This window comes from Oncorhynchus nerka, linkage group LG22 (assembly GCF_034236695.1).
Source record: "Oncorhynchus nerka isolate Pitt River linkage group LG22, Oner_Uvic_2.0, whole genome shotgun sequence".
In the NCBI taxonomy this organism is placed as follows: Eukaryota; Metazoa; Chordata; class Actinopteri; order Salmoniformes; family Salmonidae; genus Oncorhynchus; species Oncorhynchus nerka.
This window is the reverse complement of record NC_088417.1, coordinates 67,911,547-67,932,359: the sequence shown is the minus strand read 5'-3', so window position 1 is coordinate 67,932,359 and position 20,813 is coordinate 67,911,547. Positions and strand designations below refer to the sequence as shown.

The following is a 20,813-nucleotide window of genomic DNA, read 5'->3' as shown; positions in this document are numbered from 1 at the left end:
AGACGTGTGTTTTATTCCATGGACCGTGTACCAAAGATAGGAGATAAACGAAGATAATTAACTGAGGCCGTTTACCATTTCGATCTACCTAACTGTGTATGTCTCCAATAGACACCAATGCAATAGCAGCTGTGTATGGTCTACACAGTTCACTGACTTTCATTAAACCAGAAAAAAAACAGTGGGCGTGTCCATAGAGAATGATATAGAGGCCTCTAGTGGCCAAAAGGCCTTTTAAGCATGGGTAGCACCATTAAGGACTTCCACCATTTTAATGTAGTCAACTGGGTGGGACTTCCAACTTCATTTACTGATTCCTCATGATGACACTGTTGGAGTCATGTCCAAACAGATCATCAGGAGGGATCAGCCAATTGTTAAGAAGAAAATTGACTACTTCATAATTGAGATTACCTCAAAGGCGCTTGTGGTGTCACAGACGCTATAATGGCACAGATATAAAGATGAGTCCTATATCTATCTCTATTGGTGTCTCGCTTCCTCTTCGTTCTCTGAGTGTACTTCCGCTGAAATGCATACCTTGATCCACCCCAGCCAATAGCAATAGTTGTACCACAAAACACCTTATCATTTGGATGGGCTTTGATCGAAGCTCCATCCATTAACTGCTAGGCGATGAGTATATCCGGGTGCTTCAAAGTCAGGTAAAACTGAGCGGACACCTACTCAGGGTACGTTCGAGAGCAACGAATCAGTGCAATCGTTTTCTTAACATTTGCAGTTTGAGAGAACATTTTGCAATTTTATAACACATTTCATGCAATTCTACTAAAGGGGTGGTGAGCAATCTTTGCCGTTTTAAAGCTAAGCCAATTCTACAGTTTTTGCCATGTAAATATGATTTATGCGACGTGCCTTGAGTGCCCAGTAGTTATTTGGCCATGATTATTACACTTTTCTTTTTTTTTTTTAAACTCTGACGTGTGATCCATCATTAAAAAGATTGACCTAGATAATCTTTGATTGAAATACATGGGATAGTAATACTAGTATATACTAGTAATACTATATTAGTAGTACTAATTGAACCATGTTATTTTCAAATACTCCAACTATCTTGATTATTAATAGAACATCAAACCTAAAAAGCTGCATAAACTCAGAGATAGACCCAATTTATGTGCATCTCCCAGTTGATGCCTACTCTTCATACCGGCAGCCTGAAACGTGTCCAGTGTATTTAATGTGACGTCATCAGAAGTGGACGGTAGATGAAGACGAATGTAAGCGTGTTGATCTCGCCCGGAGCAGGTAAAAATCGGTAAAGTTTTCTTATAAACTGCTATGCAAAATGTTATGAAGGACACGAATTATGCCTCTCTTGAGGTGATATTGCGATGTTGACTCAGGCTAGATAACGCGTTAGCTACATGCTTGTTCAATGGTAGCAGAGATACTTTGAAGGTAACGTTAGCCTACTCTCAGTTCTGAATATTTCGTTCAAACAGTTAAGTTACCATAAATAAACATGCATGTATTCAGCCTTTGTATGTTCACAAATCCTTTAAGATCAACTGATGACTGGTCACTGTTTGTCTGAAGTGGAAACACATTTAGGGTAACGTTAGGTAGCTAGGTGATTTTAGTTCCAAACTAGTTAGCCAACTATGCGGGCCCTATAAATTCTGAGATGCGAACGGAATCGATGCAATTAAACAAACGTATTAAACGAATTAGCACACGTTTATCAAAAGACAAACATAATGCATCAGTGATTCTTATTTAATGCAACTTTCTGAAGAGGCAACGACAAATCCCCGTCTGTGTATGTGCGGCGCCCAGCTACCACTTACGTGTAGCCGTTAGCGATGATGCTAATGAAACATTGAATCTACCAGAAGATTTTAACTACAAAGTAGCCTATGCATACCTGCCAGAATGATATCATGATTATTTGCATAAATCCAAAAACATAACTGAATATCCTCTTGCTAGGTGCCCACTGGAATGATAGGGTACGTAACCCCAAAAATCGAAATTTCTCAATTTCCCCAGACCTCAAAAGTAGTCTCCTGATGTGATTTAAGCAGTATTGTTGACCTCGAACATCCAATAAAGTTGTTATTCGTATTAAATTAGAAGTGCGATTTTGATAGCAAAGAGCTGAAATAAATCTTGGGAAAATGGACACCTGGAAAACAGAATTTAGGGAAAAACAAAAAGGAATTAGGGAAAAAAGTCAAACAGATTTTATAGGGCCCTAATAGACTACGTAGCTAAGAGATGTAGCCTCCAATAAATTCACAGCCTTAAATCAACTTTCAGGTTTGACAAGTCTCAAGATGGATTCCCTATACGGCCAGGTAGCCATTGGAGTATTGGGAGGAGTGGGCTGTGGACTTTTCCTTGGCTGGCACTTCCGGGCTCGGTTCAGCAACTCTTCCAAAGACAACGGGGCGGCGATGGGGAATGGCAGTAGGGGTGAAACGGCCACCAGCATCATGGGAGAAGGAGGGGAGTTCAAAATGATCCTGGTGGTCCGATCCGACCTGAAGATGGGCAAGGGGAAAGTGGCCGCCCAGTGCTCACACGCCGCCGTGTCGGCCTATAAACAGGTCCAGCGCAGGAACCCTGAGCTTCTGAAACAATGGGAGTACTGTGGCCAACCCAAGGTTGTGGTTAAAGCTCCAGATGAGGACAGTCTGATAGAACTGCTAACCCATGCCAAAGAGGTAGGGCTGCCTGTCAGTCTGATCCAAGATGCAGGGAGGACACAGATAGCGCCAGGATCCCGTACTGTGCTGGGAGTAGGCCCTGGAGCAGCTGATCTTGTGGACAAAGTCACTGGACACTTGAAGCTCTATTAGACACGAAATAAGACTTGAATTGAGTTGTCTGTATTAGTTGTGTTTGAAGTAGGATAATCATGGTTCACTTTCAAATGTTTTTTTTTTAATGGAGAAATTGTCATTTGGGAACTGTACATTAATTTTCATTAAAAGGTCCAAACATCATGTCATTTTGTCCTCACATTTGCATTAAGGGGCTGATTCAGACCTAGAAAATGTACTTAAACACTAAGTATTTTGTATTCAGGCATACCTTATTCAGTCGTGTAACGTGCTCTGCAGGTGTTGCTGGCTACCTTGCACGCTCTGAATACATTTACATTTAAGTCATTTAGCAGACGCTCTTATCCAGAGCGACTTACAAATTACATGTCATTCAATTGCTGAAAACCCTCCCACTTGGTGGCCAAGAGATTTTCTTGTGGGGTTCTCATTTATCTAATCTATCGAGGGAACGGGTTCAGAACATTAGGGATCAATGAAAGGAAGCCATCTCAATGTATGCATATTTGTCTCGGTTTCAGCACCAATTGGTAGATTTAAATATACTCCGATCTTGTATGTTTAGGAAATAATTTATCATAAACTGGTTTGGAGAGCCTTTCCACACAAAATATTGGTAATAAAATAGTGGTTTGATTCATCCCAAAAGTTGCCATTCAGTTCTTTAACCCAAAGTAATGTTGGAAGGTTAGTGTACAATAGTAGGTTATACCTTCATCTATTGCCTACACCAACCATTGGGTTCAAACTGTTACGGCTTGGTCTGCACAACATTGTGATTTATTTAGCCTACGTCTTTAAAATATATAGTACCAGTCAGATTGGACACGCCTACTCACTCAAGGGTTTTTCTTTTCACTATTTTCTACATTGTAAAATTAATAGTGAAGGCATCAAACTATGAAATAACACATGGAATCAGGCAGTAACCAAAAAAGTGTTAAATCAAAATGTTGTCCTGTTGAAATACAAATGATAGTCCCACTAAGCACAACCATATGGGATGGCGTATCGCTGCAGAATGCTGTGGTAGCCATTTAACAATCTTTAACTTTTTTAAATGTAACCTTTAACAAGGCAAGTCAGTTAAGAACAAATTATTTTTTACAATGACGGCCAACCAAAAGGCCTCCTTAGGGGACGGACGCTGGGAATAAAAATTTACAACAACAAAAAATATATAGGACACAACACTACATAAAGAGAGACCTAACACGGAACCCAAACGGGCTGCGCGCCTGCGACATCGTGCATGCGCCATCGTGCATACACTTATTTTGTTCCCCTACACCAAACGCGATCACGACGCGCAGGTTAAAATATCAAAACAAACTCAACCAATGACATTCATTTGGGGACCGGTTGAAAAGCATTAAACATTTATGGCAATTTAGCTAGTTAGCTTGCACTTGCTAGCTACTTTGTCCTAATTAGCTAGCTTGCTGTTGCTAGCCACTTTGTCCTGGGATATAAACATTAAGTTGTTATTTTACCTGAAATGCACAAGGTCCTCTACTCCGACAATTAATCCACACATAAAACGGTCAAGATTTAACTTTAGCCTGCAGCTTTAGTATGTTCTGAGAGAAGGACCGTGTACTGTCTAGCCATACTCCCAAGTACTTGTATGAGGTGACTACCTCAAGCTCTAAACCCTCAGAGGTAGTAATCACACCTGCAGGGAGAGGGGCATTCTTCTTACCAAACCACATGACCTTTGTTTTGGAGGTGTTCAGAACAAGGTTATTGGAAACCAAGAAAGCTTTGTTGTAGAGCTTTTAACACAAAATCCAGAGAGGGACCAGCTGAGTATAAGACTATCATATGCATATAAATGGATGAGAGAGCTTCCTACTGCTGAGCTATGTTGTTGATGTAAATTGAGAAGAGCGTGGGGCCTAGGATCGAGCCTTGGGGTACTCCCTTGGTGACAGGCAGTGGCTGAGACTTTATACCCTGCACTCGTTGAGAGGTAGTTAGCAAACCAGCCCAAAACCCCTAAGAGACACCAATACTCCTTTACCTGGCCCACAAGAATGGAATGGTCTACCGTATCAAAAGCTTTGGTGAAGTAAATAAAAATAGCAGCACAACATTGCTTAGAATCAAGGGCAATGGTGACATCATTGAAGACCTTCAAGGTTACTGCCCCTATCATCAACCTTTTTAACCTGTCTCTCCTTTCTGGGGAGGTTCCCATTGCTTGGAAGACAGCCACGGTACATATTTAAAATGGGGAGAACTAGCTGATCTAATTTATAGGCCTATCTCTATTTTGCCCTGTTTATCAAAAGTGTTGGACAAACTTGTCAATCAACTGACTGGCTTTCTTGATGTCGATAGTATTCTCTCTGGTATGCAATCTGGTTTCCGCTCATGTTATGGATGTGTCACTGCAACCTTAAAGAAAGGTCTAAACCATCTGACCCAGATGTTTTTTTTGGGGGGTGATATTTAAGGAGCTATAGATATTTAGCACCTCTGACTCAGTGACTGCCTGCAGGGAGAAACTTTGTAGTGGGGCAGGGGGAAAAGAGGGAGAAGTATTGGGGATAGTTGCATTAGAAGGGGTGAGAGATGAGGAAATGTTGGACGTGCAAGGAGGCATGGCTGAGTCAAATAGGAATCCTGACCTTAATGAAGTGGTGATTAAAAAGCTCAGCCATGTGCTTCTTGTCAGTAACAACCACATCGTCAACATTAGGGGACATGGGCAGCTGTGAAGAGGGTTTATTCTCCAGGTCTTTAACAGTGTCCCATAACTTCTTGGGGTTAGACCCCATCCATGATGGCGTAGCAGTGAAGACGTGTTTGTTTTGTCCTCTCGTGTACTTTTGTGTATGTATATATATATATATATATATTTCAATTTATTTTCAATCTCTTCTCGATTAAATTAATTTTTTTGATTATACCTTCCGGTAACCTGCCTCACCCAATGTGATACGGAATCACTATTGTTTTCAATTTTAGAACACATTCAAGAATCTCCAGAAGCTAACCAGCTAATTGGCTACAAGCTATTTAGTCATTGTTAGCGGCTTTTACCTTCTGCACGGATAATACTCGCCTGTCTACCAATATCGGACTGTCTCTCCACAACAACGCCGGATTCCTGCCGTAATCCCTGGACCACTACTTCTGATCTTCACAGCTAGCTTGCAGCACCTATTTCATTTCATAGTTTGTTTTTTCAAGAAGCTGATTAAACACCATGATCATTACACAGGTGCACCTGGTGCTGGGGACAATAAGGCCACTCTAAAATGTGCAGTTTTGTCACAAAACACAGATGTCTCAAGTTCAGGGAGCATGCAATTGGTATGCTGACTGCAGGAATGTCCACCAGAGGTGTTACCAGATAATTTGTTAATTTCTCTACCATAAACTGCCTCCAATGTCATTTTAGAGAATTTGACAGTATGTCCAACCGGCGTAACCACACCAGTACAGGACCTCCACATGCGGCTTCGTCTGAGACCAGCCACCTGGACTTGCACAACCAAAGAATTTCTGCACAAACTATCAGAAAACTTCTACGTGCTCGCCGTTCTCACCAGGGTCTTGACCTGACAGCAGTTTGGGGTCGTAACCGACTTCAGTGGACAATTGCTCATCATTGATGGATGCTCACATTCGATGGTCACTGGCACACTGGAGAAGTGTACTCTTCAGATTAATCCCGGTTCAACTGTAACGGGCAGATGGCAGACTGTGTATCGCATCGTGTGGGCAAGCAGTTTGCTGATGTGAACCAAGTGCCCCATGGTGGGGTTATGGTATGGGCAGGCATAAGCGACGTACAATGAACACGATTACATTTTTTTCCATGGCAATTTGAATGCACATAGATTGCCACACCATTAATCTTCCACCATCACCTCATGTTTTAGCATTATGCACAGCCCCATGTCTCAAGGATCTGTACACAATTCCTGGAAGCTGAAAATGTCCCAGTTCTTCCATGGCGTGCATACTCACCAGATGTCACCCACTGAGCATGTTTGGGATGCTCTGATTCGACACGTTCGACAGCGTGTTCCAGTTCCCGCTAATATCCAGCAACTTTACACAGCCATTGAAGAGTGGGATAACATTCTACCTGCTGGTGGTGGTCACACCAGCTACTGAATGGCCTTCTGATCCACGTCCCAACATTTAAATTTTTTAAAGGTATTGGTAACCAACAGATACTAACAATACATACCTATATTTCCAGTCATGTGAAATCTGTAGATTAGGGCCTAATTGACTTATGAACTGTTGCATAGTTTGTGGTTGTGACTACAGTGATAAGGTGAAACGTGTCCTATTTACAATTCCATTTTCCAAACGGATTACTGTTACTTTCATCTCTTATCAAGTTGTAAATTATAGTGCATTGACAATGGTGTTACTTCTATCTGGGGTAAACAAAAAAAGTTATGCTTTTTCCTCTCGGAACAGATTGGTTCACTAGACCTTGTTCCCTCGTGCATTATTAGGATAATTAAGGTCAGAATACGGGGTGTGTAGACACACAGTTGCCACATTATCATTTATTTGATCTCCACCCCAAACTAAGTTCAAGGTCAGAATACATGTAGAGAGAAGTATGTTCCATTTGTGCGCTTGAGTCCGAATAGAGCCCCGCAGTGGTGTCATAAAACCTAGCGGTCAAATAGGGAAATGGTTCCAATCATTTTTCCCATAGGGGATTTTAGAAACACTTCAAATAAGGGCTGTGTTTTGTGAAGGTTTACATGGTATTCAATATATTTGGCTCCATTTATTGATTTGAAAATGCTAATTAGCATCAAAACTAGCACTTTCTGCAAGCTGACAGGTATTGTCAATTTAAAACTTGCACAAGACAGAAGATGTACAATTCTGAACTTGATTCATTATAGTTAATGCCTCGATTCGGCGGTCTCGTCCAGATCAGTTTCATTTTGGGGGTGGGGGGTAAATACAGGTGAATATTGATAAGTTACCTTGTCCCCCCAGTCTAAGTCTATGAAACCTAGCCCGTGAAGTGTTTCTAAAATCCCCTGTGGAAAAACTATTGGAACCATGTCCCTGTGACCGCTAGGTTATGACTCATACTGCGGTACTCTTATCCCCTAATAGAATAAGTTACGTGTGAACATCAGACAGACTCAATAGACTGGCATTCTAGCAGTAACTGAACCAATAGGCATACAGTTAACTTTGGCTGTGCTTGAACTACCCCAAACCAATCTGAGCACTGGCTTGTAGTTAAAACGTACTGTATTGTACATATGGAGTGATATGGATTTTCCTTACAGGATGCCTTGATGAGAAGGTTCATAAGATGTAAGAGACCATTACAAATGTCTACCGTGCACAGTGGATGGCCGTATATATTCTAAATATTGAGTCGTCACCTATCAGACACCCAGCACGTGATCTACTACAAACGGTCAATGTGTGTTAGTCTGACAAAGTTCAGAAGGGAACGAGACTTGACCCGACTTTTCTTGACAAACAAGAAGCTTTTATTTTATGTGGAAAAGAAAACTGCCATTTCATTCATCATGATCCAGAGATTCTGCACAATGTATTTAAGTGCACTGTTAAATCTAGTCATTTGTTTTTAGAGTATAGGGTAGATTAATGTCTTTGTATACACGCAAGCCTTCGATAAAAACACCAAATTACCACAGTCCTGTGATTAATTAGATCAGAGGGCAAACTGATAAGTCGTGTCCCAAATGGCACCCTATTCCCTACATAGTGCAAAACCCCTATGGGCCCTGGTCAAAAGTATTTCAGTATATAGGGAGTAGGGTGCCATTTTGGACACAGACAAAGAAAAAGAACCTGGCAGGACAGAGGCTATTATGTTTTATATTCTCTCTTCTGTACACTCCAGAACAGCGACCTGGAGCAGGGTGCAAGGTGTGGTTAGTTAGTAAAACACATAGGTCTAACTGAACTGAAGAACAGGGCTTCTTTAATGCTAGTAATAAATCCCTCCTAAATGGAATGGTCCCACACAAGAGCACTCTTTACAGCACGAGGAAAGGTTTGTGACACGCAGCAGAGTTCATCTCTACACCGCACGGTCAGACTGGAGAATGTGCATATGCTTGGAATGGGAAGGATGGAAATCATGTCTGTATGCATTTTAAAATAAATTTTCTTCTCGAGAGAGCTACACAACCCCTTCAACCCTCTGTAGGTCATTACTGGTATTGTACATAGTGTTTCTAGTTGGTTTGTGGTTCATGGAAGCGGCAGTCGTGTTCAAATATAGAACATTGTAACTTTTAGTTTCTGAATTAACAATAATTAAATGCATTTTACAGACTGACAGAACAAGCTGCTCACACATCTACATGAGTTTCTTCTCACTACAGAGTGCAAATCAGATGCTTCACAACAACCTTTATTAAGGACTCGCTCTTCCCACAAGCCCCCTCATTGTACATAAAAATAAAAATGGACAAATTACATTAGTAAATATAATGGAATGTGGGGAAAAAATCATTGTCATCCAATCCTTTTCTTTGACAATGGAAATTAAATTGAGTCCTTCATGACAAAAAGGAAAACATAATTAAAACAGAGTAATAACTGCTTGTTGGAATCCCCTGTATGTTGTGAGTAGAAGATAGTAATGGCTGGTGAAGGAGTGGGGGGGGGTGAAGGATGGGCTCCAGGGTTGCTCCGGACCAGAAGGGCCTTCACATGCTGTAGCCGAAGCCCGGCTGTGCCTGAGGGGCCTGGGGATAGCCCGCAGGGGCCTGGTAACCATAGCCATAGGCCTGCTGGGGGGGTACGGGCACACTGGGGCCAGCAGTCAGCATCAGCTGGGGTGTGCCTGGAGGAGAGTTACACATGTATTAGATTTGATTTGTTTACTCATTCACAAAATTGTTTTAGCATGGCGTACAAGACACCGCGCAACTCTCAACATTCCAGAGTGCCAAGGAAGGAGTGGGGCAATGCTCCTTTAATCTTTTTTCAGTTTTTTTTATAAGACTGGAGAGATCGAGTCAAAGGGCAGTGGGCCAGATTCAAACCAATTTTGACTCTGGCATATGTCCAAGTCAGACATACTAACCACTGGACCACAAGGAAGCTTAAATGTGTTGTTCACTTGACTATCGCCTTTCTGCTGCAGAGGGACAAGGAAGTGAGTTTATCAGTTATGGACAGAAAAATAATGCTGAAAACATGTTGGCTCAGCATTTTAAACGACCAGGACCTGTTAGGAGGAGAAATACCAGCGTTTTGACACAGGAACTATTATGAATGATACGAATCTCAAATTTGTGATTCCGAGACAGCCCTATACACATATGCATGTCACCAATAAACACCCCCCAAAAAATGTACATGACATTTTATACATTTCTCATTACCATTTACTTTTTGTCTTAGAGTCAAAACTTTACTACTTGCTGTACAAAAGGCTAGGTAATGAGGAGTCAGTGTGAACAGCTGTACATGGTCTCCGTTCAAGTGTGTTGATCAGTTAATGTTACTTTAAAATACGACTGTACAGATGGACTCTTTTCTGGTTATAGACTACACTTACACGGCCCCATAGAGATGTAGAGGACACACTTACCACTACACGGAAAAGCCCTCTATGGGGCTTTGCTTTCACAGAACCGATCAATGGCAAAGATTAAAGGTGCACCCTCTATACATTTCTATGGGCTGCTGCTGCCAAACAACCTTTCTCCACTCGAGAACTAAATGAGGAAACAAGTTGAGATGGAAACACGCCCGGTAGAGAGAAGATTATGTAAGGTTACTTTAATTGATTATGTAAAGTAATCACCCGACTTAGAATTCCTTACAATCAAATGTATTATCTACCAAGAGAATTCTCTTCAATTAGTCACAGCCATGTATATCCCCTTCCAAGCAGATAACTCGACGGCCCTGAAAGAACGTCACTGGACACCATATCCTGAGACTGCATTTATTGTAGCTGCGTTTAGTAAATTCCATCAGCATATCAAATGCGCGACACTGGCTGGTCGTATTCTGGACCATTGCTCCTCTAACTTCCGTGATGCAAATCTGACCATAACTCCATTGTGTTGCTCCCAGCATATAGACAGAAACTAAAACAGGAAACAACCGTGCTCAGGTCAAGCCAATGCTGGTCCGACCAATCGGATTCCATGCTTCAAGATTGCTTCGATCACATGGACTGGGATATGTTCCGGGTAGCCTCAGACAATAACATTGACTCTGACTGAGCGAGTTTATTAGCAAGTGCATCGGTGATGTTGTATCCACTGACTATTAAAACGTTCCATAACCAGAGGATTGATGGCAGAATTTGAGGACAATACAGTGCCACGGTCGGTATCCCTAGCCGCGTCCTCAGTGCATGCGCAGACCAGCTTTAAATAACGCTACTTTAATAATGCCTACATATCCTACATTACTCATCTCATATGTATATACTGCATCTTGCCTATGCCACACGGCCATCGCTCATCCATATTTATATGTACATATTCTTAGTCATCCTTTTACATTTGTGTATAAGGTAGTCGTTGTGAATTTGTTAGATATTACTGCACTGTCGGAACTAGAAGCACAAGCATTTCGCTACCCTCGCATTACCATGTGTATGTGAACAATAAAATTTGAGTTGGTACTTTTGTAACACGGTACCCCCAACACTGGTAGTGAATGATGCGCGAGGTACTTACCATAGACTATGGGTTGGGTCTCTGTCGCCTGCTCCTCCTCTTTCCGTAGGGACTCGGAGGTCTCCAGCTTGTCCACCTGGAATAAAGGACAAAAAGAACAATGAAACACAGCTACAAGCAGGCAGGCCTTAGAAGACTAATGTGCTGGAAAGTCTTCATTCATCGACTCTTCTTTCATTTAGTAGTTAAATTAAATGTTAAGTGATTGATGGACAAGAACGTTCCCGGTGTGTAAAGTGTGTACATTTTAGGTGATTTTTATTTAACACATACAAGGCTGCTGTGAGCTGCCTTGTCGACATACATTTAAAACTAGTGAAGAAAAATGAGCATTAAGATATGAGTGACTGGAGAAAGACTCCATTGACTTTGGTCCCTCCATTCAGCCACCAATCTGTACTTGATGTTTTCAGATATACATTGCTATGTATGTAGAAAACCAAACCCATATCAAGTATGAATCAGGCCTACAAAAGCAGGAATGCCAACTACCCGATGGTATTTTCACTGATTTATCTAAGAACCATTCAACCTTCCTCAAATCTAACATACTTAGTTTATAGCTTGTCAATATCAGCCCACTAACTCCAATCCTGGGAGTGACGTTTTAAGCATAGCAGTAAAAATAGCAGCTTTCCAAACGTTGTTAGGAAGAAAACTTAATTGTGTTGGCAAGATGCATTTTGTGCAAATTAAAATACACCCCCTTTTTCTTCACTATGTTTAGCTGTGATTCTCTGTTTAATTCCCTCCATACTTCCTGTTAGGAAAGTAAGTAACTACCATCAGTAAATCTCTTCCCACAAAATACCAACAAGCCAATGCTTCATTGAAAGGAGAAGAGCAACATGCTACAGTAGTTGTTAGAGCTGGTTAACAGTGTGCATGAAAGAGGCAGAAGTACTACAGCGCAGAGGGAGTGAAAGCTTGGGATGATTTGTAGTCCAGCCACTCAAGGACCCTTATTCCCATCAGCCAACAGCAATGTCTCCTAGCTACTCAATGGCATGGCCTCTTATCACATGCATATTTTAAGACCAGAGAACATTTCCAAAAGTGCAGGTACCATTACCAGTTTCTCACACAAACATACATTGCCTTCAGAAAGTATTCACACCCCTTGACTTTTTCCACATTGTGCCACTGATCTACACACAATACAAATAAAATAAGTATATAACCCCTTTGTTATTGCATGTCTAAACACATTCAGTAGTACAAATGTGCATAACAAGTCACAAAAGTTGCATGGACTCACAATAGTGGACAAGATTTTAATATTTTTTTTATGATTACCCCACACACAAGTATCTGTTCAGGTCCCTCAGTCGAGTAGTGAATTTCAACCACAAAGACTAGGGAAGTTTTCCAATGCCTCGCAAAGAAGGGCACCTATTGGTAGATGGGTCAAAATAAATTACGGTAGACATTGAATATCTCTTTGAGCATGGTGAAGTTATTAATTACACTTTGGATGGTGTATCAGTACACCCAGTCACTACAAAGATACAGGTGCCCTTCCTAACTCAGTTGCTGGAGAGGTAGGAAACCGCTCAGGGATTTCACTATGAGGCCAATGGTGACTTTAAAAACAGTTCCAGTTTAATGGCTGTGATAGGAGAAAACAGGATGGATCAACTACAGTTACTCAACACTAACCTAAATGATGGAGTGAAAAGGAATACAAATATTCCAAAACATGCATCCTGTATGCTAATAAATTTACTTTTTGTCCTGAATACAAAGCATTATGTTTGGGGCAAATCCAACAGCATACATTACCGAGTACCACTCTTCATATTTTAAAGCATGGAGGTGGCTGCATCATGTTATGGGTATTCTAGTCATTGGCAAGGATAAAAAGGATAAAAGGAAAACAGAGCTAAGCACAGGCAAAATACTAGAGGAAAAGCTGGTTCAGTCTCCTTTCCAACAGACAATGGGAGATGAAGTCACCTTTCAAAGGTTAATAACCTAAAACACAAGACCAAATATACACTGGAGTTGCTTACCAAGACGACATTGAATGTGCCCAAGTGGCTTGGTTACAGTTTTGACATAAAATGGCTGTATGACAATGATCATCAACCAGAGCTTGAAGAAAGATTTACCAAAGAAGACTCACAGCTGTAATTTTTGCCAAAGGTGATTCTAACATGTATTGACTCAGGGGGTTGAATACTAATCTAAATCAAGATTAGTTTTATTTTTCATTAATCTTTCAAAATAAATTGTGTAGATCGTTAAGACTTAAATCCATTTTAATCCCAATTTGTGGAAAAGGTCAAGGGGTGTGAATACTTTCTGAAGAAACTAAACATACAGTACATACTCTCCTAGATACAGTGTAAATGTCCGTGAAGGAATGCACTTTCCAGTTACTGCCCGTGAAAAATGTACTTAGATTTTTTTGTTGTTGCTCAGCTTCTAATTCACTGTCAATACAAACATGACAGTTTTAATTGTAAACCCGGTGGTTCGAGCCCTGGTTGAGTGAAAGCCGTGGTATCAGACCATAAACCATGGGTATGACAAAGTACTATTTACTGGTTTAACTACATTGATAACCAGGTTATAATCACAATAAGGCACCTCAATGGTTTGTGGTATAAGACTAATATACCACAGCTAAGGGCTGTATCCAGGCAGTCCGCGATGCGTCGTGCATAAGAGCCCTTAGCCTTGGTATATTGGCCATTTACCTCAGGCCTTATTACTTAAATGTCATCACTACAAAATGTGTCATTTCTGAAACATTTTGAAAAAACTGCATTCTCTTCACAAACAATAATGAATTGATTGGCTCACAGTTTTAGTACTATGGTTAAATGTAGTCTCCAACTCGTTTGCAGTCCTTTTTGAAAAATGGTCTTAACTATGTGCCGGCAGTATGTGGACACTCAAGACGGAGTTCATTAAAAGGCGTTCCAACTTATTCTACAAAATTAACTTTTCTCTCAGACACTCTTGGGGCATCAAGGGTGCTTTAGTGGGTTGAAAGGTCAGGACTGGAAACCAATGGCAGACTGGCGTCGTTGGTAGTCTTCCTCAGACTAAGGGTTGTCATTGTTGAGTAACTATAGATCTACTACAGTGCTTGGCTGCCCAGTCGGTGAGAGTCCGTTTGAGAGGACACTACTCGGTGTGTGGGTGTTTGGATAAATGATAGTGTAATAGATGACAGACTTAAAATAAAACTCATGCAGATTCCTGAGGTTGCAGTCCTTCAAGATAAATGAACAAAAATGAAATAAAGAGATGGAATATAGGAATAGACTTTCACCTTTTCCTTAATTGCATTAACCTGGAAGGGAATTCAAGAAGCGCAGCTTAGATAATGAAAATCAGTTTCCCATAGTGCAGAGAGAGCAGGCTGAGACAGCATACAGAGACAGGCAACCAAATATACACTGTAGAAAATACAGTAACACTCCTGTCAAAGGAAGTCCAACAACTTCTGAATATTTATAGTTTAATTGTTAAACTATCCTTTCCATCCTAATAAATATTGTTTAAGATAACTACAATACTTATCTTTTTCACATTTACATGAATCAAAATAGTTTCTACTGTGCTGGCCAAATATGAAAATTGGCAAAATGTTTTCAATTTAGTAGGCTAGTGTACAGCAGTACTAAAATATTGAGAGCAGAGCAGTCCAGACTGCATTAGCCCTGTTCTATTGACAGACAGACATGCTAGAACTAGCATCCTCCATTGGCTGGCCTAGAGAGCAGCTGGACTACTGTTCCATTCAGAGCCATATACATGTACAGTGGCTTCAGAAGGATTCAGACCTTGAACTTTTCCACATTTTGTTACATTACAGCTTAATCTAAAATGTATTATTTTTTCCCCCTGATCAATCTACACACAATACCCCAAAATGACAAAGCAAAAACAGATGTATACATGTTTGCTTATTTACAGACTCCTGGCTGTGTGCTTAGGGTCATTGTCCTGTTGGAAGGTGAACCTTCACCCCAGTCTGAGGTCCTGAGCGCTCTGGAGCAGGTTTTCGTCAAGGATCTCTGATTTGCTCCATTCATCTGTCCCTCAATCCTGACAAGACTCCCAGTCCCTGCCACTGAAAAACATCTCCACAGCATGATGCTGCCACCATGCTTCAATGTGGGGATGGTTCCAGGTTTCCTACAGACGTGACGCTTGGTATTCAGGCCAGTTCAATCTTGGTTTCATCAGGCCATGGTTGAAACCATGGTTGTCCTTATAGAAGGTTCTCCCATCTCCACAGAGGAACTCTAGAGCTCTGTCAGAGTGACCATCGGGCTCTTGGTCACCTCCCTGACCAAGGCCCTTCTCCCCCCATTGCTCAGTTTGGCCGGGAGGCAAGCTCTAGGAAGAGTCTTGGTGGTTCCAAACTTCTTCCATTTAAGAATGATGGAGGCCACTGTGTTGTTGGGGATCTTCAATGCTGCAGACATTTTTGATACTCTTCCCCAGATCTGTGCCTCAACCCAATCCAGCTCTATTGACAATTCCTTCGACCTCATGGCTTGGTTTTTGCTCTGACATACTGTGGGACCTTACATAGACAGGTGTGTGCCTTTCCAAATCATGTCCAATCAATTGAATTTACCACAGATTGACTCCAATAACATTGTAGAAACATGAAGGATAAATCAATGGAAACAGGATGCACCCGAGCTCAATTTCAAGTCTCATACCAAAGGGTCTGAGTACTTATGTAAATAAGGTATCTTTTTTGTTCAATATATCTGCAAAAATTACTAAACCTGTTTTCACTTTGTCATTATGGGGTATTTGTGTGAAGATTGCTGAGAATTGTTTTATTTAATCCATTTTTAGAATAACCCAGAACCCAAACCGGCTGTGCGCCATCGTGCATAAATTTATTTTGTGCCCCTACACCAAACGCGATCACGACACGCAGGTTAAAATATAAAAACTAACTTTGAACCAATGACATTCATTTGGGGACAGGTTGAAAAGCATTAAATATTTATGGCAATTTAGCTAGTTAGCTTACACTTGCTAGCTAATTTGTCCTGGGATATAAACATGGAGTTAAATTACCTGCAATGCTCAAGGTCCTCTACTCCGACAATTAATCCACACAAAACGGTCAACCGAATCGTTTCTAGTCATCTCTCCTCCTTCCAGGTTTTTAATCTTTGAACTTATATGGTGATTGGAATCTAAACTTTCATAGTATTACAACGAAAAAACGGCAACACAGTTAGCCTTTCAATCACCCACGTGGGTATAACCAATGAGGAGATGGCACGTGGGTACCTGCTTCTATAAACCAATGAGGAGATGGGAGAGGCAGGACTTGCAGCGCGATCTGCGTCAGAAATAGGATTGACTTCTATTTTAGCCCTTGGCAAAGCAGACGCGCACGAGCAGTGTGGGTGCAATAATTGAATAACAGATACCTATATTTATTTTGCAACGCTCGCGGTATGGTCAGGGTATAAGGCCAATGTAATAAAATTAGGAAAAGTCAAGGGGTCTGAATACTTTCCGAAGGCACTGTAATATGTAGCTTAGGACTGACCCCATTTAGTCGACTGGTCAATTGTTTGGTCGATAGGCTGTTGGTCGACCAGTCAAATAATTTTTTACATTTGTTAAGGCGCACAACACACCGGTCTGATTCGCGCCTGTCTCAGTAGTCTAATCCATTAGAGTCCACGGGGATGGCACAGTCCATCACTCTAAGACATGTCATACTGAAATAATATATAACAAATGCGCTTTCTCCAGCATTGGATACGGTCACTGTCTGCAGCTCTGAAACAATCTTTCCCTGTGTTGCTACTGTATGTGCACAATAGCGAAGTTAACCAGCATATTGGGATTGAGAACAATGCGGTGGAGGCAGCAGCAATGACGAGGAAACAACCCTTGCATTAGGCTAATTGTCTAAGAAAATTGAAGAGAGGAAATCTACTTAATTAAGTTTATAATCCATAGCCTAACTTAAATGTGCCCGGCTTTATAAATCATCCATATATACAATACTATTTAAACATTTAGACACGCCTACTCATTCAAGGGTTTTTCTCATTTAAAAAAAATATTTTCTGCATTATAGAATAGGGAAGACAAACTATGAAGTAACACATATGGAATCATGTAGTAACCAAAGTGTTAAATCAAAATAGATTCTTCAAAGTAGCCACCCATTACCTTTGACAGCTTTGCACATTCTTGGCATTCTCTCAACCAGCTTCATGAGGTAGTCACCTGGAATTCATTTCAATTAACAGGTGTGGAATTTCTTTCCTTCTAAAGTCCATATTATGGCAAGAACAGCTCAAATAAGAAGAGAAATGACAGTCCATCATTACATTAAGACATGGTCAGTCAATGCAGACAATTAAGAACTTTTAAAGTTTCTTCAAGTGCAGTTGCAAAAACCATCAAGGGCTATGATGAAACAGGCTCTCATGAGGACCGCCACAGGAAAGGAAGACCCAGAGTTACCGCAGCTGCAGAGGTAGAGTTCATTCGAGTTACCAGCCTCAAATTCCAGCCCGAATAAATGCTTCAGAATTCAAGTAACAGACATCAACATCATCGGCTCAGAGGAGACTGAGTCAATCAGACCTTCATGGTCGAATTGCTGTTAAGAAAACACTACTAAAAGGACACCAATAAGAAGACTTGCTTGGGCCAAGAAACACAAGCAATGGCCATTAGACTTGTGGAAATCTGTCCTTTGGTCTGATGTGTCCAAATTTGAGATTTGTGGTTCCAACCGCTGTGTCTTCGTGAGATGCAGAGTAGGTGAACGGATGATCTCCACATGTGTGGTTCCCCCCATGAAGCAGAAAGGAGGTGTGATGGTGTGGGGCTGCTTTGCTGGTGGCACTGTCAGTGATTTATTTAGAATTCAAGGCAAACTTAACCAGCATGGCTACCACAGCATTCCGCAGGGATATGCAATCCCATCTGGTTCTCTTAGTGGGACTATCAGTTGTTTTTCAACAGGACAATGACCCAACACATGTCCAGGCTGTGTAAGGGCTATTTGACCAAGAAGGAGAGTGATCGAGTGCTGCATCAGATGACCTGGCCTCCACAATCACCCGATCTCAACCCAATTGCGATGGTTTGGGATGAGTTGGACCGCAGAGTGAAGGAAAAGGAGCCAACAAGTGCTCAGCATGTGGGATCTCCTTCAAGACTGTTAGAAAAGCATTCTAGGTGAAGCTGGTTGAGAGAATGCAAAGCTGTCATCAAGGCAAAGGGTGGCTACTTTGAAGAAAATCAAAATATAACACTTTTTTGGTTACTACATAATTCCAGGTGTTATTTCATAGTTTAGGTCAATGTAGAAAATAGTAAAAAATAAAGTAAAAACCTTGAATGAGTGGGTATGTCTGAACTTTTGACTGGTACTGTAGATGGAGAGATATGGCTGTGGTGGAGGTGTGCAGACAGACATGCTCAAGTCACAGCAATCCCACATGCAGCATCCAATGACAAACTCCACTTACTTGGCACTTAATATCAATGACAAGAAAACAAACTGGACTCTAGAGAGAAACTAAAGATTGTTTCAAAGCAGAGGGGACACCACCTTGAAACAATGCATCAACAAGACACTTGCACTGTACTAAAATTACATTTTAATTTCAGATGCAGTTTAATTTGTCAGCGCATTAAAACAATAAATAAATCAATTACTGTCTTTGATATGGAAAGGGTAAACAAAAAAGCTGTAAAATGGTTAACAAGAGGGGAATTCAAACTAATGGCATGAGTATAAGGCATCGGAGCAGAGGTTTGTTTAGCTTGATCAAACTCAGACAAACAGAAGAGACGAGGCACTAAAAAGACAAGTTGATAGAAAAACAAAATAAATAACTGTCTTCCTCTAGAGTCTACTGGCATGCTACACATATAATTATATTCTAAATAGAATATTCTACTGATTTCAGTAATTATATTTCTATTACAACACACGTGCTGCGAAGTCTAGACTGCTGGACTGAGTTCTAATGGAATCATTGAAGAATCTCTGGTAGAAACTGAACTTGCCATATAAAAATAAGGTATTGTGCTACTGACTAAGTGGCTTTTCAAACATGGCCAACTGCTAAAAGCAGTTGACTGTGTAACAGAAGATCACTGCAGTGTGTTTGGATGGCTTTGGGTCAAAGTGGACGATGGTATTTAGGATCAGATTATTTTCACTCAATCCTAACCTTAAAGGGGCAAAAAATCAGCAGTTGCTGCATCCTTTTTTGGACTTAAAAATTAACAATGTGTACCAATTGATTTGTGAAGAATATAACTTAAATGCTTCATGAGCTTAGTTCAGCTGTCATACCCCATCAGAACACAATATCAGCTTCTTTACTCCAATGATTGTAAACAAAGTAAACATATAACCCCAAAACATGGTTAAAAGTATGATTTTGTTGTCAGTCCATAGCTCTGTCTATGAATTTTAGAGTGGTTACATTTCTCCAGTCTCAAAACATGGTTAAAAGTATGATTTTGTTGTCAGTCCATAGCTCTGTCTATGAATTTTAGAGTGGTTACATTTCTCCAGTCTCGTCCCTCAGCTTTTAGCAAAACAGGGGCAGGGACTTAATTTGTTGTTGTTTCAACTGCTGATTGCCACTTTAACCTTTTGGGGTAAGACATTCCAAACGGACCCTAGATCAATGATTAGGGGACAGGTCACCCAACTACCTCTGAAAGCAGACCTGGGTCGTGTTCATTAGCCACCAAATGGAATAAAACTGACATTTTCCGTTGCATGCCTTAATGAACACATAGAATAAAACCGCTTTGCCCACTCAACACTCCACCTAGCCAAGTCCAAACAGCCACCAACCTTGGAGAGGTACTCTCTCATGACCTGGATGAAGTAGGGCATGGAGAAGTCCATGATGTTGTGCTTCCAGGCAGTCTCCAGCACCACGTCTGGCCTCAGCAGGTCGTAGCAGGTGAAAAGGCAGGCGGCAAAGCACTCCTTCTTGTCCTCCATCAGGAACCAGCCCAGCAGCTCCTCAGCCAGCTCCGTGTCCTTAGACTCTGACGCGTACTGCATGGCATCCTGGAGGAAAATGGGAACTATGAGGAGGAGGTTCAAGATCAGGAAAGTGACTTGATACTTTAGAGGGGAAGGTAGATACCAAGACAAAGTGGCAGGTGTGGCGCAATCTAGTAATGCTTAGAAAGTATAGGACTTATTCCACCTAGGCATAACTTTAATATCCCATTGAGAATTTCTGATTTGCAACAAAGTACACCAACAATCATCTTAACCACTAACCTTACAAGAAAATAATTCCCATTATCCACCTCTCTC

General features: G+C 41.1%; 2 protein-coding genes across 3 annotated transcripts in view; one reads left to right on the top strand and one right to left on the bottom strand.

Moving 5' to 3' along the window:
• The first annotated feature begins 1,171 nt into the window (after positions 1-1,171).
• On the top strand, positions 1,172-2,975 carry ptrh2 (peptidyl-tRNA hydrolase 2). Of its 2 annotated transcripts, none has more exons than XM_029626025.2 (2): positions 1,172-1,272; positions 2,287-2,975. In XM_029626025.2, the coding sequence occupies exons 1-2, from the start codon at positions 1,233-1,235 to the stop codon at positions 2,826-2,828; spliced, it is 582 nt and encodes a 193-aa protein (XP_029481885.1). In that variant the 5' UTR covers positions 1,172-1,232; the 3' UTR covers positions 2,829-2,975. The 2 variants fall into 2 exon arrangements, with proteins under 2 accessions (XP_029481885.1, XP_029481886.1); XM_029626026.2 differs by having other exon boundaries at positions 1,186-1,282.
• A 6,213-nt stretch (positions 2,976-9,188) lies between these two features.
• The window catches only part of cltca (clathrin, heavy chain a (Hc)), a 59,104-nt gene continuing 47,479 nt past the window's right edge, over positions 9,189-20,813 (bottom strand). The window contains exons 28-30 of the mRNA XM_029627708.2: positions 20,337-20,558; positions 11,498-11,573; positions 9,189-9,639 (exon numbers count right to left, since the gene is read on the bottom strand). Coding sequence (XP_029483568.1) covers positions 9,503-9,639; positions 11,498-11,573; positions 20,337-20,558 — 435 coding nt within the window. The 3' untranslated portion in view covers positions 9,189-9,502. The remainder of the gene's footprint in view (positions 9,640-11,497; positions 11,574-20,336; positions 20,559-20,813) is intronic.